At 47.1% G+C, this 23,289-nt stretch overlaps 1 protein-coding gene across 6 annotated transcripts in view; it reads left to right on the forward strand.

The window, feature by feature from the left end:
* Window positions 1-23,289, forward strand: part of myo9aa (myosin IXAa) — a 108,236-nt gene that overhangs the window by 83,161 nt on the left and 1,786 nt on the right. For 4 of the 6 annotated variants that reach the window (XM_034296099.1, XM_010875645.3, XM_010875705.3 and 1 more), the window contains 27 exons: window positions 815-890; window positions 3,698-3,835; window positions 4,026-4,065; window positions 4,171-4,293; window positions 6,344-6,535; window positions 8,646-8,768; window positions 9,215-9,364; window positions 11,110-11,417; window positions 11,974-13,833; window positions 14,010-14,112; window positions 14,454-14,654; window positions 15,984-16,087; window positions 16,276-16,406; window positions 16,580-16,803; window positions 17,004-17,123; window positions 17,298-17,486; window positions 18,317-18,367; window positions 19,172-19,283; window positions 19,543-19,604; window positions 19,865-20,057; window positions 20,200-20,328; window positions 20,978-21,083; window positions 21,282-21,413; window positions 21,497-21,620; window positions 21,867-21,920; window positions 22,675-22,692; window positions 23,036-23,250. In XM_034296099.1, coding sequence (XP_034151990.1) covers window positions 815-890; window positions 3,698-3,835; window positions 4,026-4,065; window positions 4,171-4,293; window positions 6,344-6,535; window positions 8,646-8,768; window positions 9,215-9,364; window positions 11,110-11,417; window positions 11,974-13,833; window positions 14,010-14,112; window positions 14,454-14,654; window positions 15,984-16,087; window positions 16,276-16,406; window positions 16,580-16,803; window positions 17,004-17,123; window positions 17,298-17,486; window positions 18,317-18,367; window positions 19,172-19,283; window positions 19,543-19,604; window positions 19,865-20,057; window positions 20,200-20,328; window positions 20,978-21,083; window positions 21,282-21,413; window positions 21,497-21,620; window positions 21,867-21,920; window positions 22,675-22,692; window positions 23,036-23,250 — 5,278 coding nt within the window. The remainder of the gene's footprint in view (window positions 1-814; window positions 891-3,697; window positions 3,836-4,025; window positions 4,066-4,170; window positions 4,294-6,343; window positions 6,536-8,645; window positions 8,769-9,214; window positions 9,365-11,109; window positions 11,418-11,973; window positions 13,834-14,009; window positions 14,113-14,453; window positions 14,655-15,983; window positions 16,088-16,275; window positions 16,407-16,579; window positions 16,804-17,003; window positions 17,124-17,297; window positions 17,487-18,316; window positions 18,368-19,171; window positions 19,284-19,542; window positions 19,605-19,864; window positions 20,058-20,199; window positions 20,329-20,977; window positions 21,084-21,281; window positions 21,414-21,496; window positions 21,621-21,866; window positions 21,921-22,674; window positions 22,693-23,035; window positions 23,251-23,289) is intronic. The other 2 variants (XM_010875662.3, XM_010875697.3) reach the window with 2 other exon arrangements.

Here is a 23,289-nt window from a genome sequence, read left to right on the forward strand (position 1 = left end):
AGACCTTTCACCGCTTAAAGAAGCAGTGTCGGTGTACCTTAATGCTGCTGCCCACAGTCATGAGCCAATCAGATTGACTGAAATCCAAGCCCGGACAAATACTCGACCATCACTGTAATTGAAAAATGCTTTTCCGGTTTCATTTCAGCAATTTTCAGGCCTTGATTATATCACTGAAATCCTCCCTGAATTGAGTGTACATGGTATGTAGATTTTGGTTATCGAACCACAATGGTTTTAGTAAAAAATAATAGTAAGAAATAATTTTAAAAATGTACTTTGTACAAAAAAGAATACTTTGTATTCTACTCTCCTGTCGTTATGTATGATAGAATCCCATCTTCTGGGAACATGGATCTTGGGTTGACAGAGACATTTTGAGGGGGAATCAGAACAGTGGTTCTTAGGGTGGGACCTTCCCAGTCTCAATTCTATAAAAGGCATGTCTCCAATAACTGTGTCTTTAACACATACAGTGATCTGAAATCCTGTTGATCATCAGTCCAAACTAAAACAAGTAACACTTCCAAATGGGATCATCCAGACGTCCGTAATTCTCACAACAACGCTAACAACCGCAGACCAAGTCACTGTTAACCCACACCTTCCTTTTTTAGCATTATTCCACCCAGGCAAACATAACTTTCTTACAGGGCACAGGAAAGCCTTAATAACCTGAATAGGCCGGTTTTGTCCACCGCGTTGCAACTGCTGTTATCCTGGTATGTGAGGTTTTAGTCCAGGTTTGGCCGGGTCCAGCTGTGTATGTCCTCTCACCTGGTTTTGTCCTCCTCCCCTTTCTCACCCGCCACAGGCGTGACGCGCAGGAGTCCCCGCATGCCGCTCTCGGACCTGCAGGGCAGCAACATGCTGAACGACAAACCTCCAGGGTGAGTTTGTGTGTATGAGGCGTGCTGTACACTGACACGTACCAGGGTCTGATAATTCACTGTCAATTGTGAGTTTGTTTAAAAGCCTGTGTAGCTGTTAACAGTGTCCAGGGCAGTGTAAGGAATGGAACCCCAGTACATCAAACCCTGTGGCATGACATAACTGACCCCATACTCACCCGGTAAACCCCATCGCATGACGTTACTGACCCCATGCACACCCAGTTAACCCCATCGCATGACCTTACTGACCCCATGCACACCCGGTTAACCCCATAGCATGACCTTACTGACCCCATACCCACCCGGTTAACCCCATCGCATGACCTTACTGACCCCATGCACACCCGGTTAACCCCATAGACTGACGTTACTGACCCCATACCCACCCGGTTAACCCCATCGCATGACCTTACTGACCCCATGCACACCCGGTTAACCCCATAGCATGACCTTACTGACCCCATACCCACCCGGTTAACCCCATAGCCTGACGTTACTGACCCCATACACACCCGGTTAACCCCATAGCCTGACGTTACTGACCCCATACACACCCGGTTAACCCCATAGCCTGACGTTACTGACCCCATACACACCCGGTTAACCCCATCGCATGACGTTACTGACCCCATACCCACCCAGTTAACCCCATAGCATGACTTTACTGACCCCATACCCACCCGGTTAACCCCATAGCCTGACGTTACTGACCCCATACACACCCGGTAAACCCCATCGCATGACCTTACTGACCCCATGCACACCCGGTTAACCCCATAGCATGACCTTACTGACCCCATACCCACCCGGTTAACCCCATAGCCTGACGTTACTGACCCCATACACACCCGGTTAACCCCATAGCCTGACGTTACTGACCCCATACACACCCGGTTAACCCCATAGCCTGACGTTACTGACCCCATACCCACCCGGTTAACCCCATAGCATGACGTTACTGACCCCATACACACCCGGTTAACCCCATAGCCTGACGTTACTGACCCCATACACACCCGGTTAACCCCATAGCCTGACGTTACTGACCCCATACCCACCCGGTTAACCCCATAGCCTGACGTTACTGACCCCATACACACCCGGTTAACCCCATAGCCTGACGTTACTGACCCCATACACACCCGGTTAACCCCATAGCCTGACGTTACTGACCCCATACACACCCGGTTAACCCCATAGCATGACGTTATTGACCCCAGTCCTCAGAAAGTTGCAAAGGACCATCCTTTAAACCGTTATTTTGTTTCAAGGATGTCAGTCTTGGACTGTTCAAACTCTACTAATGTGATTTAGGTCACGTACATACTTAAGACACACATACACACTCTACACACAAAATCACACACACACATCATTGGTTACTGAGTTAGCCCACATGCAGCTGCTTCCTGCGTGATGTCAGGTACGAATTATGTGTTCCAGAAGACGTCCTAGGGACTGATAAATACTGTCTCTCAGTGGGGGTCTCCTCAGAGGGACGATACAATGGACAGCACTGTGCTTTCTGAAATCTAGGATTGTACTCTGAAAACAAACCGTTCCTCATTCTGGTGCACAAACCCTTAGAAGAACATTGTTTTAAAATGACTATATTTCAGAAATGGTACGGGAAACATGTCGGTTTAGTCTCGAGTGTGGTCAAAGAGGGAAAAATCATGTGTTTCCACTTGGGCTTCTTGTCCATATTTTTTTATGTCAGTTATTTTATTTATCATCCATGAGCAGCACAGTTTTAAGTCTCCAGTTTAAATCATCACAGCTTATTGGGGGGCTTGTTTAAATTGTAAATATATCTCACTGCTGGGGTTCGGGATTTACTCTGTTGTTTGTATTAATTTTGGACTGGATTATTTCCCGTAGCTAGGCTGAAGTAGGTCTTCAGGGTTTCTTGCATGACCTCTGTGGAGAGAAACCTTAACGTGTTCTACTAGTAAACCAAGAGAGACTGCAATTTACACCCACAGTCTATTTTCAACCTGTCCACTGTCCAAACTATTCTTGGCCATGAATGAACCAAACAGCAAACGTAAGCCACGTATTTGTTTTCATTGTTATTTATTTTAATTGTTCTACAAAACAAAATCTAGCAAAAAGACAAAAATGGTGCAGATTTTAGCTAAAGAGGATAACTTTAAGACAACAGTGCTGTTTCGGTGCCTCTTCCTTAGCAAACAGATAATCGGAGTTCTTTTTATTTGACCTTTACTTGTACTGACAACTCTGACCCCGTCCTGGGAACTCAGTGTATGTTTTAGATGTTCTCCAACATGGCTGCAGTGTGTTAACGTGTGTCGGTGTGTGGCCTCAGACACCCCGGTAGGCGGCATATAAATCAGGTGTGTGGAAAACAGAACCTCCCTCCCTGACCACTTCGATGCCTTGCCGGCTGGAACGTGACAAATCACTTTCCCCTCCGCAGTCCTAAAGCGGCGTACCGCGAGAGATTACCCAGGAGGGTCTTGACCCTTCTAACCAGAGCCCAAGTGATTTGGTGTAACCAGGTCCGGTGTGTGGTTTAGGGGTTGACGGTCAACTGACCCGAGCCACTTTGGTAATAGAAAAACCTGCTGTTTGTTCGGGCACTTGGATGGTGGGGTGTGGTTTACCTTGAGGCCTGGGGTTTTATGCCGCAAAACCCGGGGCTCAGATAGCATATTCCATTGGAAGTGGTGCACTATATGAGAAAGCCCCTGTCTACGTGTAATAAAGTCTAATGTTGTTCCGCGTTGGTCCGAAAGGTTTTTCAAACCGTAAGGTGTGTGTGTGTGTGTGTTTCCAACCAGGGAGGGTGTGGGCTGGAACGGGCGTGCCGGTCGACAGGGTCGTCTGTCATCCAGTGGATCCAACACGGATGAGGACGGAGGCATCTTTGTCAACTCTACCAGCAGCAAGCTCCTGGAGAGAGCCCATGGTATCCTCATGTAAGTGACTGAACATCTCTGTTGAGGGCAGTCCAGTTAGATGCACCGTTTTCGGTTTTGACCCAACCCAGTCTCCTTCAACACTCCTGTGCCCCTGTCTGGCCCTGTGAATAAGAATGCAGTGTTTAGATTTACAATATACACTTGCTAGTCTTGTACATCTCTAAAACCCGCTGCCCTCTTTTAACAGGAGAAACAAAAACTTCAAATTGAAGCCCAGTCTTCCAAAGGTAAGCCACTTTATCAAGCCGCCTTGTTAAGCCACCTCGTGTTCCAGCCTTTGGCGGGCCTCCTAGAGCGGGCCCTGACTGGTTCCTCTTGGTTCTGTACTACAGCACTTGCTCGATGTCAAGTCCCTGAAGTACCTCAGCAAGTTGACACTACACGACCGTATCACCAAGTCCCTCCTTCACCTCCACAAGAAGAAAAAACCGCCCAGCATCAGTGCTCAGTTCCAGGTCAGTCACTCCCCCCACATCCCCGTGTGAAATAACCAGGAGAAATAATCGTAGTTCAGCATCCCGTGTTGTAAAACCACCACCTGCAGCTGAAGCACAGGACGAATGCACAGCTCCTCCAATTTACCAACAGACATGGCTCTGGTATGAATCTTGTGTGAACGTGGTGAGTGCTTGAGCAGCAAGTGTGGTTTGGAGATTAAACCTTTAGGCACAGATCTGGGATCAGTGTGTCTCTCCCAAATCACGTCCTTCTTTGTTAGTGTAGGGGTGTCTGGGTGAGATTAGGCATGGGTGGACTTCAGACCTGCAGACAATCAGCCCTTGAAGAATGGTGTGTGACACTGGCATTGGGGATGGGAATACGCAGCTGACCTGTCGTCCGTGGTTAGGGCTAACTCCATTCTGCTTCTTAACTTATTCAGGATGAGTCCTGGAAGTGTCAAGTTGGGTCCAGCTGTGACAGCTTGATTTTCGGATCCCCAGGCTGAGCAGCTGCTTCTTTCCCCGGAGGACAGTATGGATGTCCTCTGGAACTCGGGTTGTTATACCCTGTGAGCTGCCAGTACCAAGCTCTGTTCTCTGCCTCTCTGACTGCCCACACCACACTCAGATCCTGACCGTTTCATACTTTTATCACCCCACCCAAAAGACGATTGCATCATGTCTGGGTTTACAAAAAAACAAAACAATTAAAGGCCAACATAGGCCATAAAACTTCTCTTTTCTCTGTCACTTTGGACTTTCAGTAAGAAAGCAATAAAACCCGGCCCCTTTTTTATAGTAATGTAATATAATTAAGAAATGCTCCATCCGTCTCTGTTGCTCCTGGCTCACAGAGGGGTGAACCCGAGGCTGCATCCCAATTCTCGTCCCCTACATAGGGCTCTGTGTTTGCGCGGGGCTCTCAAAAGGAACACGCTTGGGACACGCTGTGAGAGTGTAGACGCGTGAATTCCCCCACAAGACTGGTCCCTTAGCCCCCAGCTCTGGCCTGTCCTCTAATCCACGCCGGCTGGCAGGAAGTCTGGGCAGAAGGCAGGCAGGGATGACTTCACTTCTCACATCCAGTTGTGTGGCTGATTGCTTTAATCTTCTGAGTGTGGAAAGAAGTTCTGACCGCGCACACACATTCTCACGCTTTTCACTATTTCTCATGTGTATACTCACACTCCCTGTAGGTCTGCTTCTATCTCTTTCTTGCTCACACACACACACACACACACATAGCTTTGGCACACATGAGCATCAGGTGAACCTCATCCAGGCTCAGTTTCTTGAGCCTGGATGAGGGAGAGCCCAACTGGTTCTGTCTCTCTCCGCAACCAAGTCCTCCGTGCTACAGCAGCCAACTGCATGCTTGGGTTTATTATCGTAGACAAAGTATTTTGTTATGTGAGAGTATTAAAGGAGCCATTTGTAAGATGTCCAGTATACAAAAGCAGAGAATGCTAATTACATTATTGGGGAAAGAAGTTATTTGAAATAACAGTACTTCCCAAATAGTTTGTTATTTTCGGCATATTCACACTCTGCGTCTTCCCCAGTTTTTCTAGTTTATTTTGGTCTGGTCGTTGTATGCCAGTGAAAAGAAATTGCGATAAAGCTCTGGAGAAATTTCAAATGAACATAGACATTGACTTTTCACAATACACTGGCCGATATGGGCCAGAAAAGCCAGCTGTTGGCCTTGTTTCTCCTCAACATTAAGCTATACATCCATATAGTGTGGGGGACTTATTGTGAAGGGGTAACTAGAATTTCACTATCGTGGCTAACCTACTATTGGTACCCTATATAGCTGTCCAGCAACACTAGCGTGGGAAATATTGCTCGGTTAGTTTTACTCTGGACAGGATAGGCTGTTGAAATGGAAATTCAGAGTTAGTTCCCGTCTAGTTAGTTGCTAAGAGTAGAATTGTAAACGCATTGTTTCTGCTTTTCCCATTCGTAGACGTTAGAGGGCTAACCAGTCTCTCCTATAAAGGCTTCATCTACTGTTTAATAGGTTTGGCGGTGACGTGGGTGGCCCGATCTGTCTCTTTCACAGGCATCTCTGAACAAGTTGATGGAGACTCTGGGCCAGTCGGAGCCATACTTTGTCAAATGCATCCGCTCCAATGCGGAGAAGCAGCCCCTGCGCTTCAACGACAGCCTGGTGCTGAGGCAGCTTCGCTACACCGGGATGCTGGAGACCGTACGCATCCGCCAGTCAGGCTACAGCATCAAGTACACCTTTCAGGTAGGAGGTTTCGTACAGACACACGAACACGTTCCTCGTGGAGTTAGCAAGAGGTTTATACTGCATAAAAGAGCGGTGTGGTGGTCTGAGCCACAGACCCTGTTGCCCCCCATGCAGTGCCGCGGGCGGCATGGGTTTGAATCTGACCCACTGCTCGTTCAGCAAAAACCCTCTTCTTTTTGTTAAAAGGTAATATGAATTTAAGTGCCATATTCCCTTTTATATGTATTTTTCTTATGTTACACGAAACATGAACATAAATGATCATCTTTCCGATAGCATGTCATAAATATGTGTATTTGACTTTGCGAATGTTTCAGACAGTCCACCTTTGTACAGTTGACATGTTTCTTCGGTCCAAGGGTATGGACTGTATGCTTTATGTAATGTATTGTGTCCCTTGGTAACGCATGTATCATTGTGTGCTATGAAGAGTGAATTTCTCTTACTGACTGACTGACTAACTGACTGACCCTTGTTAAATAGCTTAGTGGTTAAGGAAGCGGAAATGTGAACTATAGGTCCTGAGTTCGTATCGCCTCACAAGCAAAGGGAAGTACGCTTTGTGAATTATTCCGTATGGACAAAAACTTCACTGGCTAAAACCAGAAACTGTATACGGTTATATTGCGACAGTTTCCGGCATGGAATAGTTCATCTTCAGTCTCGCTAGCAATTGCTCAATTCTTATGATTATTCCTAGGAAGTTAGTAGATACTAGTAAGTCTATTACTGGCTAATAAGCTGTTAAAACGGCCATTGGCAAAAGCTATGCAGTTCATAGATGCTATTGGTGGTGGAAGAAACGTTATTCAGTTTAACACAATCCTCAATGGAGTCTAGCGACTGCTGAAACATGTAATGCTGTGGCGTAGTGGTTAAAGACAGTGCCTCTCATGTGGAAGACCTAAATTTTAATCTATTGAGAGCAACAACATTTATTAATTATTTCTGGTACATTCCACGATTTTCTCGTCTTTTCACTTGATGAAAAAGTTAGTTATCCTCGCCTTTATTGATATTTATTGTATGAATGTCATTCATGAATGAAAGGAAAAAGGTACATTGTTTTGCCACGAAAGAAATATTTTCTTATGCCATGAAATGAAATCACTTTGTCAGACTCGCTAGCAATTGCTCAATTCTTATGATTATTCCAGTCAGTTAGTAGATACCGGTAAAGCTTATTACTGGCTAATACACTGTTAAAGTGGCCAGTGGGAAACGCAATACATAGACGCTATTTGTGGGGGAGGTAAACTTAGTAAGTAACGTTAGTCAATTTAACTCGATCAATGTCATTCACGAATGGCCAATAACATTTTTAAAAGTTCTGTGGTGTAGTGGTTAATGACATAGCCATTCACGTGGGCGACCCGTGTTCGAATCTCGAGGTAGAAACATTTTCTATTGCGGGCCGGCTGAACTAGGCTTGCCTGGTTTCTTGTTTGTATTTCCATTCTCCTGCTGGTTGGCATCAGTTGTTGGCAGCATGTCTTGCTGTTTTTTAAGCAAACGTATTGTAGATGTGGTAAGTATTATATGTTTAAATTGTTTGGTGTCCAGTTTGTAACAGTACTATTTGCAAACCCTCCAGTTTTATAACAGCATCAACCTTTATTTTAGTATAATGCTTTTCCTGTAAGCAGCCACAGCTGGGGAAGCCAAACATTAGGTCACTGTGCAAAACTGCTGTGATGGAACGTTTGTAATTCACATCCTTGGCTGCCTCTCATTAACTTCCTCACAACACTGGCTAGTTTTAGCCCCAGACTGACATACTCACTTATCTGAATTCCCCCAAAACATTGGAGTTGCGGTTGTCTGTGATGATGAAAAAATATCTGAGGCGTGTGTCACCCCTGGGAGAGACTTGTCCTGAGATCACTACGAAGAACAGAGAGGGCCTGTAGTCTCTAATGGGCCTCACAGCCCTGTGGTGGTAATTGTATAAAAACAGCATCTGTTTCTCAGTCAGCCGGTGCACCCCTGCAGCCTACACTGGTTTTCCTGGACAACCGGCCTCCGTTTGTGGGAGCGGAATGTAGAAAATGTCACTTATACCCCCTGTTAAAATAATCAGCATGAACTCTCCCTAAACCAACCACAGGATTTTGTTCGTCTCTTCCGGGTTCTGCTTCCTGAGGGCACCAGGCCCGTCCAGGAGGACATCGGACAGTACCTGCGCAAAGTGGAGCTGGTGCCCGATGGATACCAAGTTGGCAAGACCATGGTAAAGTAGACGAACGGAAAGGGACAATGTGTTTGACAAGGTTTGGACGGTGGTATCCAAATGTTTTTTTAACAGTGTGAAGTTCACGGGGGATATCTGTATTTGTTTGCTCTGTGTTTTATTTTGCACATTCAGAATAGTCCGCAGGGATGGTGAAAATTAAACTCAGCTTTAGGATATTGTGTTTGGCTAGATATTGAAACTGGAAAATATTACAGATGTAAATGTATAATGTACCCAACATATCGACTATACCTCTGACAGACACACGTAAATAGATTCCTACTACTATTCCCTTGGGTGAGTATGTCTCTAATTGGCATAACATAACTCTTATTGTGCCCCATGTTTGATCATCCGGGGAGTGGGATGTTTGTGTGGTTTGTAGGGGGGTTTGTACGTGGTTTGTGTGAGTGGGATGTGACACTCCTCATGTCCTCTGTCAGGTGTTCCTGCGGGAGGTGGAGCGCCAGCGGCTCCAGGCGTTACTCCACAAGGAGGTGCTGGACCGAATCGTGACGCTTCAGCGCCGCTTCAGGGCCCTTCTGGAGAGGAAACACTTCCTCAGAATGAGACTCGCCGCCACCACCATCCAGGTACTTCTCACCGCCCTCTCCTCACGACTTCCTTTACCCATGCACAGACGGTGTCTTGACCACAAACCCCTGGTCCCCCGGGCACAAACCCCTGGTCCCCCGGGCACAAACCCCTGGTCCCCCGGGCACTCACCCCAGGGGTATACAGGCTTTTGCTTCTTTAAAGTTCCATGTAGTCACAGTGTTAATGAGTTGATTAGTTGAATGAGGCATTCGTCAATTACTGAATTAGTGTGTGTTAGTGCTGGCCTGGGAGAACATCTGCGTGTCCTGGACCGCTGCTCTCGGCACTCTAGTTAGGGTGTGGTATGTCTCCGTCGGCACAGCAAGGCTTTGTATGTATGTGTCTTATGTGACATATTCAGTAAACAGACTGAAGTGGGAAATAATTCACACGGTAGTATTATTGATCTGAAGCAGGGATGTTCCTCATCCCAGCACACTGCATCGTCCGTGTGCAACCTTGCCCGGCCCGGAGCGACGGGCCACTGAGAGAATATGTAATTGTATGGCTTATGAAGGGGTGTTTATGTTCAGAGCTCTTTCAGTAATCCCACAAAAATGTAGTTACAGTTATTTTGTTAACTTGGAAACCGATACAAACATGTCTTGGTGATCTGTGTTTACCATATATTATGTTTGTGGTGACTGAAACTTTAGCCTATTTATTTTTCTGGAAAACACAGTGAATTAGCTAAACTATTTGTCTCAACCAGCTTATTTTTGGATGTCATTCAACATTCACAAATGGAATCGAAGGCTTATTGGAGATATTTGATCTTATAACTTATGAATTATCCAACAGGAACCAAAAATGTAATCCTCACATCCTCACAACGGAGATTGTTGCACCAGAAAGGCTTGTTATAAATGCTACTGGTCTCTGAACAATTTATAAATTAATATTCAAGCCTAGTGCATTGGGTTTTTTTTTTTGGTCTTTTTTGCTTTCAAACTGTGATACCAGATTTAGCCAATCAGGGATTTGAATCAACCAGTACAGTTGGCAGGGTGATTAGGAGAGTTATTTGTGGTACTATGCTAGTTTGAAACCCTGCAGTACTTCAGGACCCATGCATCTAGCCTTTCTGTATTCCCTTTTAAACATTTCTTCCTTCCCTGCTTGGAAAGGGCCTCTTATTAGATCTGTTTACACTGGAACCGCCTGATTGGCTTTTTGGAAAGAGACTCGGGTGTTTTGGCTTTGCCTGGTTGAAAAGAAAAATAAATCAAATCACTGGGAAAAAGCGTTGAAAGCCAACCACTGAGATAAAGGGCTAACAAAAAGAAATATGTTTTTTTGAAAATAACACAAACAGAAAGATTACATAAACCATCAAAATGGAAGTATTGTGATTTTTTTTTTGCTGGAGTAGGAGAACCAATGCTCTGTCAATTGTTTCATGTGTTTATTTTATCTCTGCTGAGCCTCTTTTGCTTTTTATGCAGTCAGCCAAGTCTGGATAACGTTTTGTTCTGTTTTGACAAAAGAAATTATAATTATACTCAGTTGTTCACAATCCCAGCATCCCTTGCTCCCTCTTTAGTCTCCCATATAAAAATCTGCAAGGATTGGTGAAAGCAAAATGCTAACATTTTTATCATTCAACAGGTTGTTTTTACAAGTGCATAAGGAGGTGATTTGGGATAGTATGTTGTGGTACAGAGGGATTGACTCACAGAAACAGAACAAACTCCCTCATATTATGAATGCAATCTTACCCAATGCTTCACCTGTTGCACAGCAATGGTGGCGTGCCTACGGGTCGAAGCAGGAGGACGAACACACCCCCCGTCAGGAGCAGGCGGCCTTACTGCTCCAGACCGCCTGGCGAAGGTACAGGGAGCGCCGGAGGTTCGGACTGTGGCGTCGGGCAGCCCTGCTGCTGCAGAGGGAGTGGAGGGCGTGGCTGCGGAGGCGAGAGCAGGAGGCGGCAGCACGTGCCATCCAGACAGCCTGGCGCCGCCACGCAGCCAGAGAGGCCTACCTGCGGCTGCGTGGCGCCACCGTGATGCTGCAGGCGTTGGTGAGAGGCTACCTGGCCAGGCAGAGGTAAACAACAGTCAACTGTTCAAATGAGTTACAGAACAGATGAGGGTTCTGACACATGACATGAGTTGTCTGTTTTGCACTTTGTTCATAAAAGTTATGGAATGTTGCGCTTTGTATGGTTTTCTGGTTGGTTATGCGGTACATGATGGGGGTAATCAATCCGTAAGAGCGTGTGAACCTCCGTGCCACCATCATTTCAACTCGAAATGAAACCTCCTTGGAACAAGATTAGCGATTGCTGCAGTTGTTGGTCATAATTCTGTATCCAATCCCCTTCCTTGCTCAGTGACGTGCTTTGGATTCATGGCCTGCCAGTGGAAAAGTCTCCTGTTCAGATAATGTTGTTACATAAACACCCAGAACAAAGTACCAAGTTAGCTGAGCTTGCAGGGAAAATTATATCGTAAGTTCGCCACTTTGAGTTGACCCATTTAAGAGGAAGCCTGGGGAATTCATGTGATATGTTTCTAATTGTGGTCTGTCTTGGAATGAGAAATTGAGAAATGTTGTAGCCAGTCGAATGGCTTGGTTGTAACCGTGCCTTTTTGACTGACAGGTATGGGGAGCTGAAAGCGCAAAGCTTGAAGGACAAGGAACAAAGAGAGAAGAAAAATCAACCAACACAGAAGCTGCAAAATGGACAGAGGAGCCCCTCACCGGACCCACAGGAGCAAGCAGCCAGGATCATGGGTCTGGACCTGAGCACGTGGGAGGACCGGTCTTACAACGAGCGTGAGACGGCCCTCCGACGACTGAACAGCCAGGAGGAAAGGATAAAGGAGGGAGGAGGAGGTGGTGGAGAAATTGGAGGCGGAGAGATGAGGGCTACAGAGAGCCAGATCAGGACCCACTCCCCAGTTCTCTCGGCATCTACCACAGGCGTGGTGGTGAGAGAGAGGACGAGGACTTTGGACGAGCCCGGCCAGAGGACCACCAGGGCCAAGAGGGAGAGTCGGAGGATGAGGGAACTGGAGCAGGCCAAGTTCAGCCTGGAGCTGCTTAAGGTGCGGTCCACGGGCGGTGGCGGGGCGTCACCCCCGTCCGAGGAGAGGCGCTGGTCAGCCGAGCTGGCCCACGCCACCACACCGCCTCCCCGCTCCCCCCAGGGGCCCAGCACGCCTGACAGCCAGAGCTCCAGAGGCAGCTTTGAGCTGCTCAGCGTGGATGACGAGATACCCAGGGAGAGGCCACCTTTGGCAGATGTGGAGGAACTCGGTTCCTCTGTCGCTTCCGAAGCACAGGTGGTGCTGGAGTCGACCCCTGAGGTCTTCCCCATCAGCCTCATGTCGAAGGAGCCTCCGCCAGACAGTCAGAGCAAGGCGAAGAGCCAGGCGAAGCCCGAGAAAGCTGGGCCCTCCGCTCATCCGCACAAGATCGAAAACTGCCTCCCCACCTTTTACGTCCCATCGACCGACAGCAGCCTGGTCATCACACGTCGTCTGGGCGACGACTCCATTAGACCAATTGAGGCTGACACCACCACCATCACCACCACCACCAGTACCACCACCGTCACCAAGCCACTTAGGTCAGTCAAGGAAAGGCGGGAGTCACTACGCCGACCCGTAGTGGTGGTCATCAGCATGCAGAAGGAAACTCCCCTCGACCAGGAGGAGCTCGGTGGCTCTGTCGTCCACCTCCCCCGGGTAGAGGTGCACGACAAGGCGGCGCAAACCGGAGAACTCCCTTCAGTGCTGCCACCACCGGCCGCAGTGCTAATGGACCCCACCCCAGTCACCTCTGTAATTCCTGCCCCCGGCCCCACCCCAGTCCCGGCCGCTAACCAGTTTGTCCTGGAGAAGCTGGAGCGCCTCAACGAGGAAAAGGAAGAGAGGCAGCGGCACCAGCAGCAGCAGAAGGAACGGGAGATGATGGAGCAGATACGACAGCAGAAGGAGGTGCTGGAGAGACAGCGGCGGCACTTCGCTCAGTACGAAAAGGAGCTGTTCGAGAAGCAGAGGGGCAAGGCTCTTGTCAGGATCCAGCAGAGCCGGCAAGTGGGTGCGGCTCAGGACGAGAGTGGAACCCCAGCTGCCTATGCCCGTCCTCTTATACCCAGCTCCGCAACCGAGAGGTCGCCGACTCCAGCCCCAGCCTCCGGGACCCCGTCCGTGTCCGAAGCCCCTGTAGGACCTTCTCCTCCTGGGCCACTGGAAACCCAGGGTGCTGCAACACCCCAAGCCCAGGCCCGGATCCCTCCGCCTCCCTCCACCCCCAAAGCGAAGACCAGGGATGGGAGGCCCATTGCAGATGGCTGGGTTCCAAACTTGATCCTGGAGTCCAGAGAGGGCATGGAAGGAGGAGCGAGAGGGAGGGCCCCCAAGGTGGCCCCGGCCAATCAGAGTGGCGGTGTCAGTATGACCGAAAGGTCAGGGAGAATCTTCTTCTCGCCCAAGGACAGGGTGTCATTCTCTGAGTAAGGAATGCACATTATGTGGTATTTAAATGCATTCCACAGTTTCTGTGGGCTATAATTTGTCTTAAAATTCACAAATCATGAATGTAATAAGAGCGTGGTTTACATACCGGTAAATAAAAAGTTGACAGAGGAACCCTCTTTGTTTACTGACTCAATAGCTCAATGTGTTTTAGGTTCGACATGGAGAAACCAGTCAGTGAAGAGAAGTCTGCGACAGACCCAAAAGAGGGACCCTCCTCAAGCGCAAAGTCCTCTAAAGCACTGAAAACCCGGGAGGTGAGTGAATGGCAGAACATCTCTTACAGTGTTCAAACAGAAAATCCGAACCACTCTATGCACATGACCTGGAAACAACATAAAGTATGAGTATCAGTATATCCATATCTTATGTATGGTAAGATTGATAGAGAAGTATTCTGTTTGCGTTGTTTTGTGTATATGAGAGAGAGAGAGAGAGAGAGAGAGATGCTGGTGACCCAAGAACTTCCAATGATGTAGAAAGAAAACATGTTCCCGCAGAAGTATTATCTACAGGTCCCGCAGAAGAAAGCAGCCTTCAATAGCCAGTTTTGCTCTGTGTTTCAACTGTTTTGTGATATCGTTTTTGGTCAACCCAGGTCGGCAGGGCAGGCTACAAAAAGAAACCCCGCATGGCGCGGACCCGATGCGACTTTTTGACACGCGCCCAAACAATCTCTTTGGGGGGCGAGTCTGAGGACGACGAGTACGAGGAAGAGACTCCCATCCCCCCCCCTCCCCCCTACGCCCAAACCCTCCCTAAACAGAAGTCCTTTGAGTGTTTCAGTGATTCTGATATGGTAAAGGAAAATGGAACCGTATCTAAATCTTGTCCTTAATCTCAATTCAACCATTAAAACCATGATCTTGTTCCTCTAAGCTTCGTACTGGGACCTCCATCTTTTTCCCTGCTGTTTACCCTCTTCAGCACCTGCGGTTTAGAGCTGCACTACTCACCAACTAAACTAAAACAACCTGCACTTCGGCCAGATTTTCACTTTTCCTCAAGCAATAACCTTTTCATGAATGCTAACACACTCTTCTCTTAAAATGTGGTACAGTTCTAGCCTTACCTAGGCCTTTTCCTCCTTTCAACAGCCCTGAAGTCAAACTCCTCCTTTATGCATTTCTGTTAACGTGAGCAATCATGGCATGTTTCACTGTAGCTTGTTAGTCCTTCTCTTCTCAACATCAGCCCTGCTCACCGACTGGACACTTGGATCCTAGTTCAGAGGTCATCTCTCAACTTGGAACTTTCTCTCTGATGATTCATTAACACACATTCCTGAACTCCCTTTTCTAACTCTGTATTCATGTTCTATGTGTTTTGTTTTGCCGGCAGGTTAACCTTGTAAGCTGTAACCGTTAGTCATATGTATTTATGGAATAGATGTTAGACAGCATTAAATAATATTCTTGAGTACCATTGGCAACTCAGACCACGGTGAGAGCAACATTTTGTGAAGGAATCCACTGTTATACTGCCATCTGCTGGTGTGGGGGAAAAGTCCAGGAGAAGGCATCTAGGTGCAGCCGCGAGAGGTCGGGGGGCCGGAAAACATAATCATAATAACTATTAAAAGTAATTTGTAAACTGCAGTCTGACCACATTTGATGAGAGGGGATGAGCCATTTTAAAACTGCGTGATTAGATGGCCATGATGGTAAGAGGACCAGATTGAGAACCGCAATGGCATCCTGAGTGAGCAGTTCAACGTCCCATTTAAAAGAGGGCACTGTAAGTAGGTTATTGTCATATTCACTGCTTGTTAGTGGGAGAGGTCAGAGGGGAATCGCCAGACTCGTTCAAGATGACAGAAAGGCCACAATACTCAGATACCACTTTTTAAACCAGTGGTGTGTAGAAGTGTATCTCTGAACACACTAACCTTGAAGCAGATGGAGGAAAACAGTGGTCATACCCAACACGAGACGGTGTACATAATAAGGGTGTATATCCAGTGGGTGTACATACAGGTATATAAAGGGCCCAAGAACAAATTATTTGCAGCACTTTTTTTGGCCAGTGGGCCACTTGTTCTCGAACCCTGACACAGAGTAACAGAATGTTTAGTATATACTGAAGAGTGTCTCTGTTTTGTTGTTGATCTGTTGTGTTGATGCTTCAGCCCTCTACTAGTTCTGAGGAGCAGAAGAAGTTGCAGAAGGCCATGTCATCTGGTGATCTAGTCAAAGTTGAAACACTACGCAAGAACTCCCAGCCGGACGGAAGGTTTGTTTGTTCAATCATAATTTCAGTGATTATTTAATGGTTAGGGTCCTCAGCAAGAATCATTTAGTCAATACCCAGTAATAGAAAATGTATTTGAAAATGGTTGACACGATTTGCTTTCGGAGGATAATACAACGTGGATCGCAGACTGTCTCAAGCTGTTAGCTCCTGTTATTTTAATCCATCAGGGTTCGTGGCAAGATGCGTTTCTGGGGCAAGACCAAGCAAGGTGAGAAGAAACTGTCCAGAGAGAAGCTGATCTGCGGAGGAGATTCCATGGACGGGGACTACGGAGACACAGGCCCGCTGCTTGGAGAAGGTGGGTGGAGGGCATGTGGGGCTCAGCAGGTTTAGCTCCAGGAAGAGGACTTTGAATTGTGCCGGATTTTAACGGAGCCCAGAAGGTTTACGCAAAATGCCATTGTTATCACTTACTACGCTCCTTCCTGGTCTGTCTAAAACCCGCCTCCATTCCTTCCCCATGCTTCCCAGCAGGACAGGAGTACATGTCCCCGCCTCGTAGCCCGGACCTGACTCTGGAGCACGGGGCTAAGGAGTTCAAGGAAAACAAGGAGCCCTCACCCAAAGTCAAGAGGCGGCGCAGTGTCAAGATCAGCAATGTTGCCCTGGAGCCGGCCCAGTGGGGGAATGACGCACTGCAGATTCTCACCTGTGCCAACGACTACAGAAGCATGAACGACTTCCTTATGAAAAAGGTACAACACGCACACAGTTATTACAAACAGAGCTTTCAGGTTGCCTCCCAATAACGTTAAACATCTTGAATTAAAATGATTTAGCTGTTAAGTTTAGCAGTGTCCGGCCTCGGGCCTGCTTCATTTCGCTCCAGTGCCCTGGCGCCCTAGAGGATGCTTTTATCACCGAGTTCTTCACTGTTTTTGTTCTCATTATTAAGATCAATGACCTGGAGGCCGAGGATGGCGGGAAGAAAGATACCATGGTGGATGTGGTGTTCAAGAAGGCCTTGAAGGAGTTCCGCCTCAACATATTCAACTCCTACTCTACTGCCCTGGCGGTGAGCACTGTTGTACTCCCGGCGCGTTAGAACCCCTCAGTGCTAGGCATTCGCATGGCAGTAGTTGCAGTACACTATAGCCGCAATAGCGTCCCTTAAATGTACGTATTTGCGTACTGGCAGTTCCTGGTACGTTTGTTTGAATGTGGTCTGTCTTCTGCTCCTGCTCTCCAGATGGATGACGGGAAAAGTATCCGCTACAAGGACCTGTACGCCCTGTTTGAACAGATCCTGGAAAAGACCATGCGTCTCGAACAGAGGGATTGGAGCGAGTCACCCGTCAAGGTGTGGGTGAACACGTTCAAAATCTTTCTTGATGAGTTCATGACGGAGTACAAGCCAATGGACAACACCATCAGCAAGGTACCACCTCCGCGTCTCCACTTTGCTGAACTTCTGTCTGGTGAATTGTTGGTTGCTGAGTGGGCACCACCCCACAGTACATGCTGTGTGAGTGTGGAATGATTGTGTTTGGTGGGTTAGCATTCATTGTGTTAGCAAAAGCCTTGTTTTTTTGGTGGGAAACAGTAAAGTTGGTACCTAAAGCCATGGTTTAGTCAAGAAAGAAGTAATGTTGGTACCTAAAGCCATGGTTTAGTCAAGAAAGAAGTAATGTTGGTACCTAAAGCCATGGTTTAGTCAGGCTAGAGGTAATGTTGGTACCTAAAACCATGGTTTAGTCAGGCTAGAGGTAATGTTGGTGCCTAAAGCCATGGTTTAGCCAAGCTAGAAGTAATGTTGGTACCTAAAGCCATGGTTTAGTCAGGCTAGAGTTAATGTTGGCACCTAAAATCATGGTTTAGTCAAGCTAGAAGTAATGTTGGTACCTAAAGCCATGATATAGTCAGGCTAGAGATAATGTTAGTACTTAAAGCCATGGTTTAGTCAGGCGAGCGGTAATGTTGGTAGCTTTGAAGTGTGTGCTTGTTTTCAGGCACAACTACAATTGCCTGGTTAAATGGGTTAGCTGCCTGTGCTAACTGCATCCAACACCCAAGTGGCTAATTTAATAATGTTATAGGTCACATGAAGCCCTACTATAGCTACTATAGCTACTAAACCTCTTTGCAAAAAAGTCTGCTGGACAAAATAATTTAAACGTCTGTTTACATTTCTCACTTGTGTGTAAGCTACCATGATATTACAATATCTGTTTGTTGTCAGTTGTCTTATATGTTGCTGCTTTTCCCCAGCAGGTCCCGAAACCTGAACGCAAGAAGAGGAGGAAAAAGGATGCCGACATTGTGAGTGCACTTTCAATTTATAAACTAGTTGTCAAACATTTTGGTACAAGATTGACTTACCTTAATGTAACCGTACTGCAGGGATGTCACCAGACTTTCAGAAAACATCCTGGGGCTGGTGACATTCCCAACTGTCCAGTACATATCTTGTTTTTAATGTCCTGTTTATATTTAAGTGAGGACTTTGACTCATGTACATGTATTTGTTACCAAAGCATTAAATGGAGAAAAATCCAACTCAAAAACATTCTTGCTCTTTCCTTATAGAGGGTGATGTCATGCCACTGAGGAGGATATGCTAGCCAGTCAATGATTAATTATGCAACAGCTTACAGCTTTGAAGTAGAAGGCTAAACTGTTTGACTCTTTTGGTCCCACAACCATCAAATTGTAGCAGATTGAAGCACATTCATGATCACTGCAATTCCATTCTTTTTCTTACCGCTAATACACAACATCTGTTGTTGCTCATGGCCTATGTTGTCATACCGCTGAGTCTCAACTTGAAACATATTTACATTTGACTAAGTAGTAAAATTGGTAAAATTACTAATCAGATACACTTATTAATAACAACTTACCGGATCAATTGGGGTGTAGTGCCTTGCTCAAAAGAGCCTAACACTCTTGACCACTAGGCCTCAGTCCTGTTACATTAACAGCTAGTCATGTTACCCTTTGTCCTTTCAAGAAAAAAAACTGGGGGGAAAAATAGCAACGAGAATAGACTGGAACGTGGACACCAATTAAAATGTCAGGGTGAACTCTCCTTGACTCTTTATGCCTCTCCGCCGCCCCCTACAGGTGGAGGAGCACAATGGCCACATCTTCAAGGCCACCCAGTACAGCATCCCCACTTACTGCGAGTACTGCTCCTCTCTCATCTGGATGATGGACAAAGCCTGCGTCTGCAAATGTGAGTTTACACACACACACACACACACACTGTTGTCGCTGTGCGCGTCCTCCTCGGCCCTCCGGCCGACCCTAGGAGCTTTGGCCCCGCCTCCTTCCCTCCGGGTAATCAGATTGTGTTCAGTTGGAAAGCCCTGTAGTCAGTTAGCTAGCGGGCTGCCATGAACTGTTTGTTCTCTGCTCCTTGGTAACTATGCGGAGGAACTGTTTTTCCATGGAAAATGGCGCTAACTTGCCCTTCTCCGGCTGTGTCTATCCAGTGTGTCGCTACGCCTGCCACCGAAAGTGCTGCCTGAGGATGACTACTAAATGCAGCAAAAAGGTGAGGCTACTCATACCAAGTATAAGTTACTATTAGTATAACTAACGTCACTACCTATACCAATTATAACTGTCTATAATACCTACTGTATACTAGTTCACCATAGATGATCATTTATTTTTGGCGGAAGCAGTTAAGGAGTGTGTGTGCGTCGCATGCTTACATCAGTGTGTGCGTGAGACCATGCACTGTGATCGTGTGCTTATACGTGTGTGTATGTGCGTACGTGCGTCTGTGTGTCTGTGCGTGCGCATGAGCAGTACAACCCAGAGCTGTCGTCCAGGCAGTTTGGCGTGGAGGTGTCCCGTCTGACCAACGAGGAGAGGACAGTGCCTCTGGTGGTGGAGAAGCTCATCAACTACATTGAGATGCACGGCCTCTACACAGAGGGCATCTACAGGAAGTCTGGCTCCACCAATAAGATCAAAGAGCTCAAGCAGGGCCTAGACACAGGTACTGTAAACATGTTAACAGGGCCCATGGGCGGAACTTTGGTTAATTGCATTTCGAATGAAATGCAAATGCAGTGGCTAAAGCTACACTTCAGCATGGGCTGCTTGTCTCACTCCCAAATGGTTTTCATTCGTCCACGCAGACGTGAACAGCATGAACCTGGACGACTACAACATTCACGTCATTGCCAGTGTCTTCAAGCAGTGGCTCCGTGACCTGCCCAATCCACTCATGACCTTTGAACTGTATGAGGAGTTTCTCCGCGCCATGTGTAAATACCCTTAGTTTTTCTCGTCGCTTCATTTTTGATTACATAATACCCTTGTTTTATTGGCTTTGTGGAATCTGAGCATTAACAATTACAATGTGAATGTACGTTTCATTGTAGGTGAATGTGCCTAGATAATGAGAACAACAGAAACCTCTCTGTTTAGATTATCTCTCTGTAGGTTGCGCTCTACTAACCCCAGGATTGTTTTACATTGAACATTTGGCATGGGGGTTACTGACCATTTGGCATGGGGGTTACTGTCTTGGAAACCTGATCTTTGCTAGGTAGACACACCCTTCAATGTATATATCAGCTTGTAACCAACATTGCAGTGAGAAGAGACTGACTGAGATGAGATTGAGGTTGTGTACGGAAGAGCAGGTCCATAACCTCATGAACAAGACTTTCTAATGCTGCAATAAATAATATAATTTCTCTCTCCCTTGACATGCTAATTATTACAACCACTATACGAAACGGCCCATTTCTAACAGCTTTATATCAATATAACTTCACTGATGGACACTGAACATATGTTTTTGACTGTCGCCGACCAACAACGGGATCATTTATTTTAGATGATTATCAAAGACTGAATGAAAACGTATGGAAGACGTAATCAATGTGTTGGTGGTGAATGTGTTGGCAGGCATGCAGGACAAGAAGGAGGTCATTCGAGGGGTGTACTCAATAATCGACCAGCTCAGTAGAACTCACCTCAACACCCTGGAACGGCTGTTCTTCCACCTGGTCAGGTAACCTTTCTGCCCGGTCCACCGCACTCGCTTAAACTCCAGAACCTGTGCCACACCCACACGTGTGACATACAAGAGATGTCCAGTTTGTGAAATGTCCTAGCTGTTAAGCCTGTGATGAGAAGTCAGAACACACACCTCCACAAACGGATCCATTATGTGCGTATGTAAATATGTGTGCACCTGTCTGTCCTCCAGGATTGCTGGGCAGGAGGACACCAACCGTATGTCGGCCAACGCCCTGGCCATCGTCTTTGCTCCCTGCATCCTGCGCTGCCCTGACACAATCGATCCCCTGCAGAGTGTCCAGGATATCGGGAAGACCACCGCGTAAGGCCCCACTACAGCAGCTGCTGTTTACATTTAGCGTTACGGATGATGGCCCAACGCAACAATGCCTTCTCCCGTCCTAGGTGTGTGGAGCTGATCATTGTGGAGCAGATGAACAAGTACAAGGCCCGGCTGAAGGACATCAACAGTCTGGAGTTTGCGGAAAACAAAGCCAAGTGCAGGCTGACCCTCATCCGGAGGTCAATGGTGAGGTCAATGTTTCTCAGCGGCCCACCTCAGCGCGTCCGGGCTGTATTTGACAGACTTCAGATCCCATAGTTGTTTTGACAAACTCCCCCTCGCGGGAACATTGACCCTCCAAAGTAGCTCACCAGTTGTGTTAAGACACTTACCTTGAGCGTCCTCTTTCTCTCACTAACCCCGGTTTTCTCATCTCTCAATCCTGTCACCCCCCTTCCTTTCTCTTTCCCCGGCTTTCCCGTCCTCATCCAGAAACCTGTACTAGTTGCCGTTAGATTTATGACCATAGCCCGCAGTACAGTCCCGGTATGTATCCCTCTCCCTGTAACCCAGCCCTGCCTAGTCATAGTCATCCTCCTCTTGGCCGTTTAGCTGTGGCTGTGTACATCATGAGAGGTTCTGCCCGGTCTCCTCCATCCTCACAACATGTCACCTCTTCGCCTTGGTCTGATCCACATCTCTCTTTCCCTTACTGTATTTCTAACTCCGTACTCTGCCTCTTTTTTTTCTTCCTCTTCTTTCTTTCTTTCTTTCTTTCTTTCTCTGACGTGCACAATCCTCTGTTTCTGTCTTTCCCTCCACCTCTTTGTGTATCTGACTCTAACTGTCTCTCAGGGAGGAAAGATTAAGACATTGACGTGCTTTATTGTAATCAGGCATTTGTTGTTAAACTGCTGTGGCGTATGAAACAAACCCTTCATTGCCAGGGATTTCTGACCGTAGTGATACGATTCAATCACCTTTAACAAAGACTTAACCTGTTCCATACATACATGTTGTCTTGTCATTAAAAACATCCATCTACTCGGTGTTTTTTTCAATATTTACCATCTGCTTAACAAGCTTTGTGCAGCTATTTTTAGACTGTTGGTTTACAGAGCATGTCGGAGAAAGTGTACCAGTAGGGTTTTACACTTCAATTACAGGAGGAAATTACTGTCCTCACGATCCCAATAGAGCTTATGGATATGGAGGCTTTGTGAGACATACTCTCCAGTGCCTTTGGCTTCATTTTCACTTGCATATTCTCTTTTGCTTCTCCATTCCTTGTACCACGCAGCCAAACTCAGCCAAAAAGGTAACCCATGTCGCACAGCATCCAACATTATTTTGTCATTGGGTGTCGGTTATGGCCACTGGTGGTTGGACTGCATGTGTGAGAGGGGAGGCACATGTCTCAGGCGTCGTTGTGGGTTCCGAAGGGAAACTATGGGGTCATTTGTGAGTGGGTAGCATGCGCCAAAACATGTTGTTTCAATTAAAATGATGCATTGAAAGTTTTTGAAAGTATGCATGTGCTGGTGATTTATGGTGTAAATGTAAGGTGGTGGAAGTGGCCTCACAAGTTAGCGGCATTAGCCCAAGCTAACATAACGTAACACTGACCTTCCCCTGACTGACTGATTTTGGTCTTTTTTCAGGGCAAGGGCCACGTCCGGCGGTTCAGCTACCACCACACACCCTCCCCCCCGGTTAGCCCGCGGCTACCACTGGCGGCGGATGTGGCGACGTGTGAGGGCGGTGTTGAGGAGGCGCTGGCGGGTCTGGAGCCTGAGGTTCCGGAGCACCAGCAGGTGGCCATGCAGCAGGAAGAGAGGGTGCTGACAGAGCAGATCGAGAGCCTGCAGAAGGAGAAGTATGTTACCGCGCTCAAAGATGTGTTTTTCCCTCAGTG

Source organism: Esox lucius, chromosome 2 (assembly GCF_011004845.1).
Source record: "Esox lucius isolate fEsoLuc1 chromosome 2, fEsoLuc1.pri, whole genome shotgun sequence".
Lineage (NCBI taxonomy): Eukaryota > Metazoa > Chordata > Actinopteri > Esociformes > Esocidae > Esox > Esox lucius.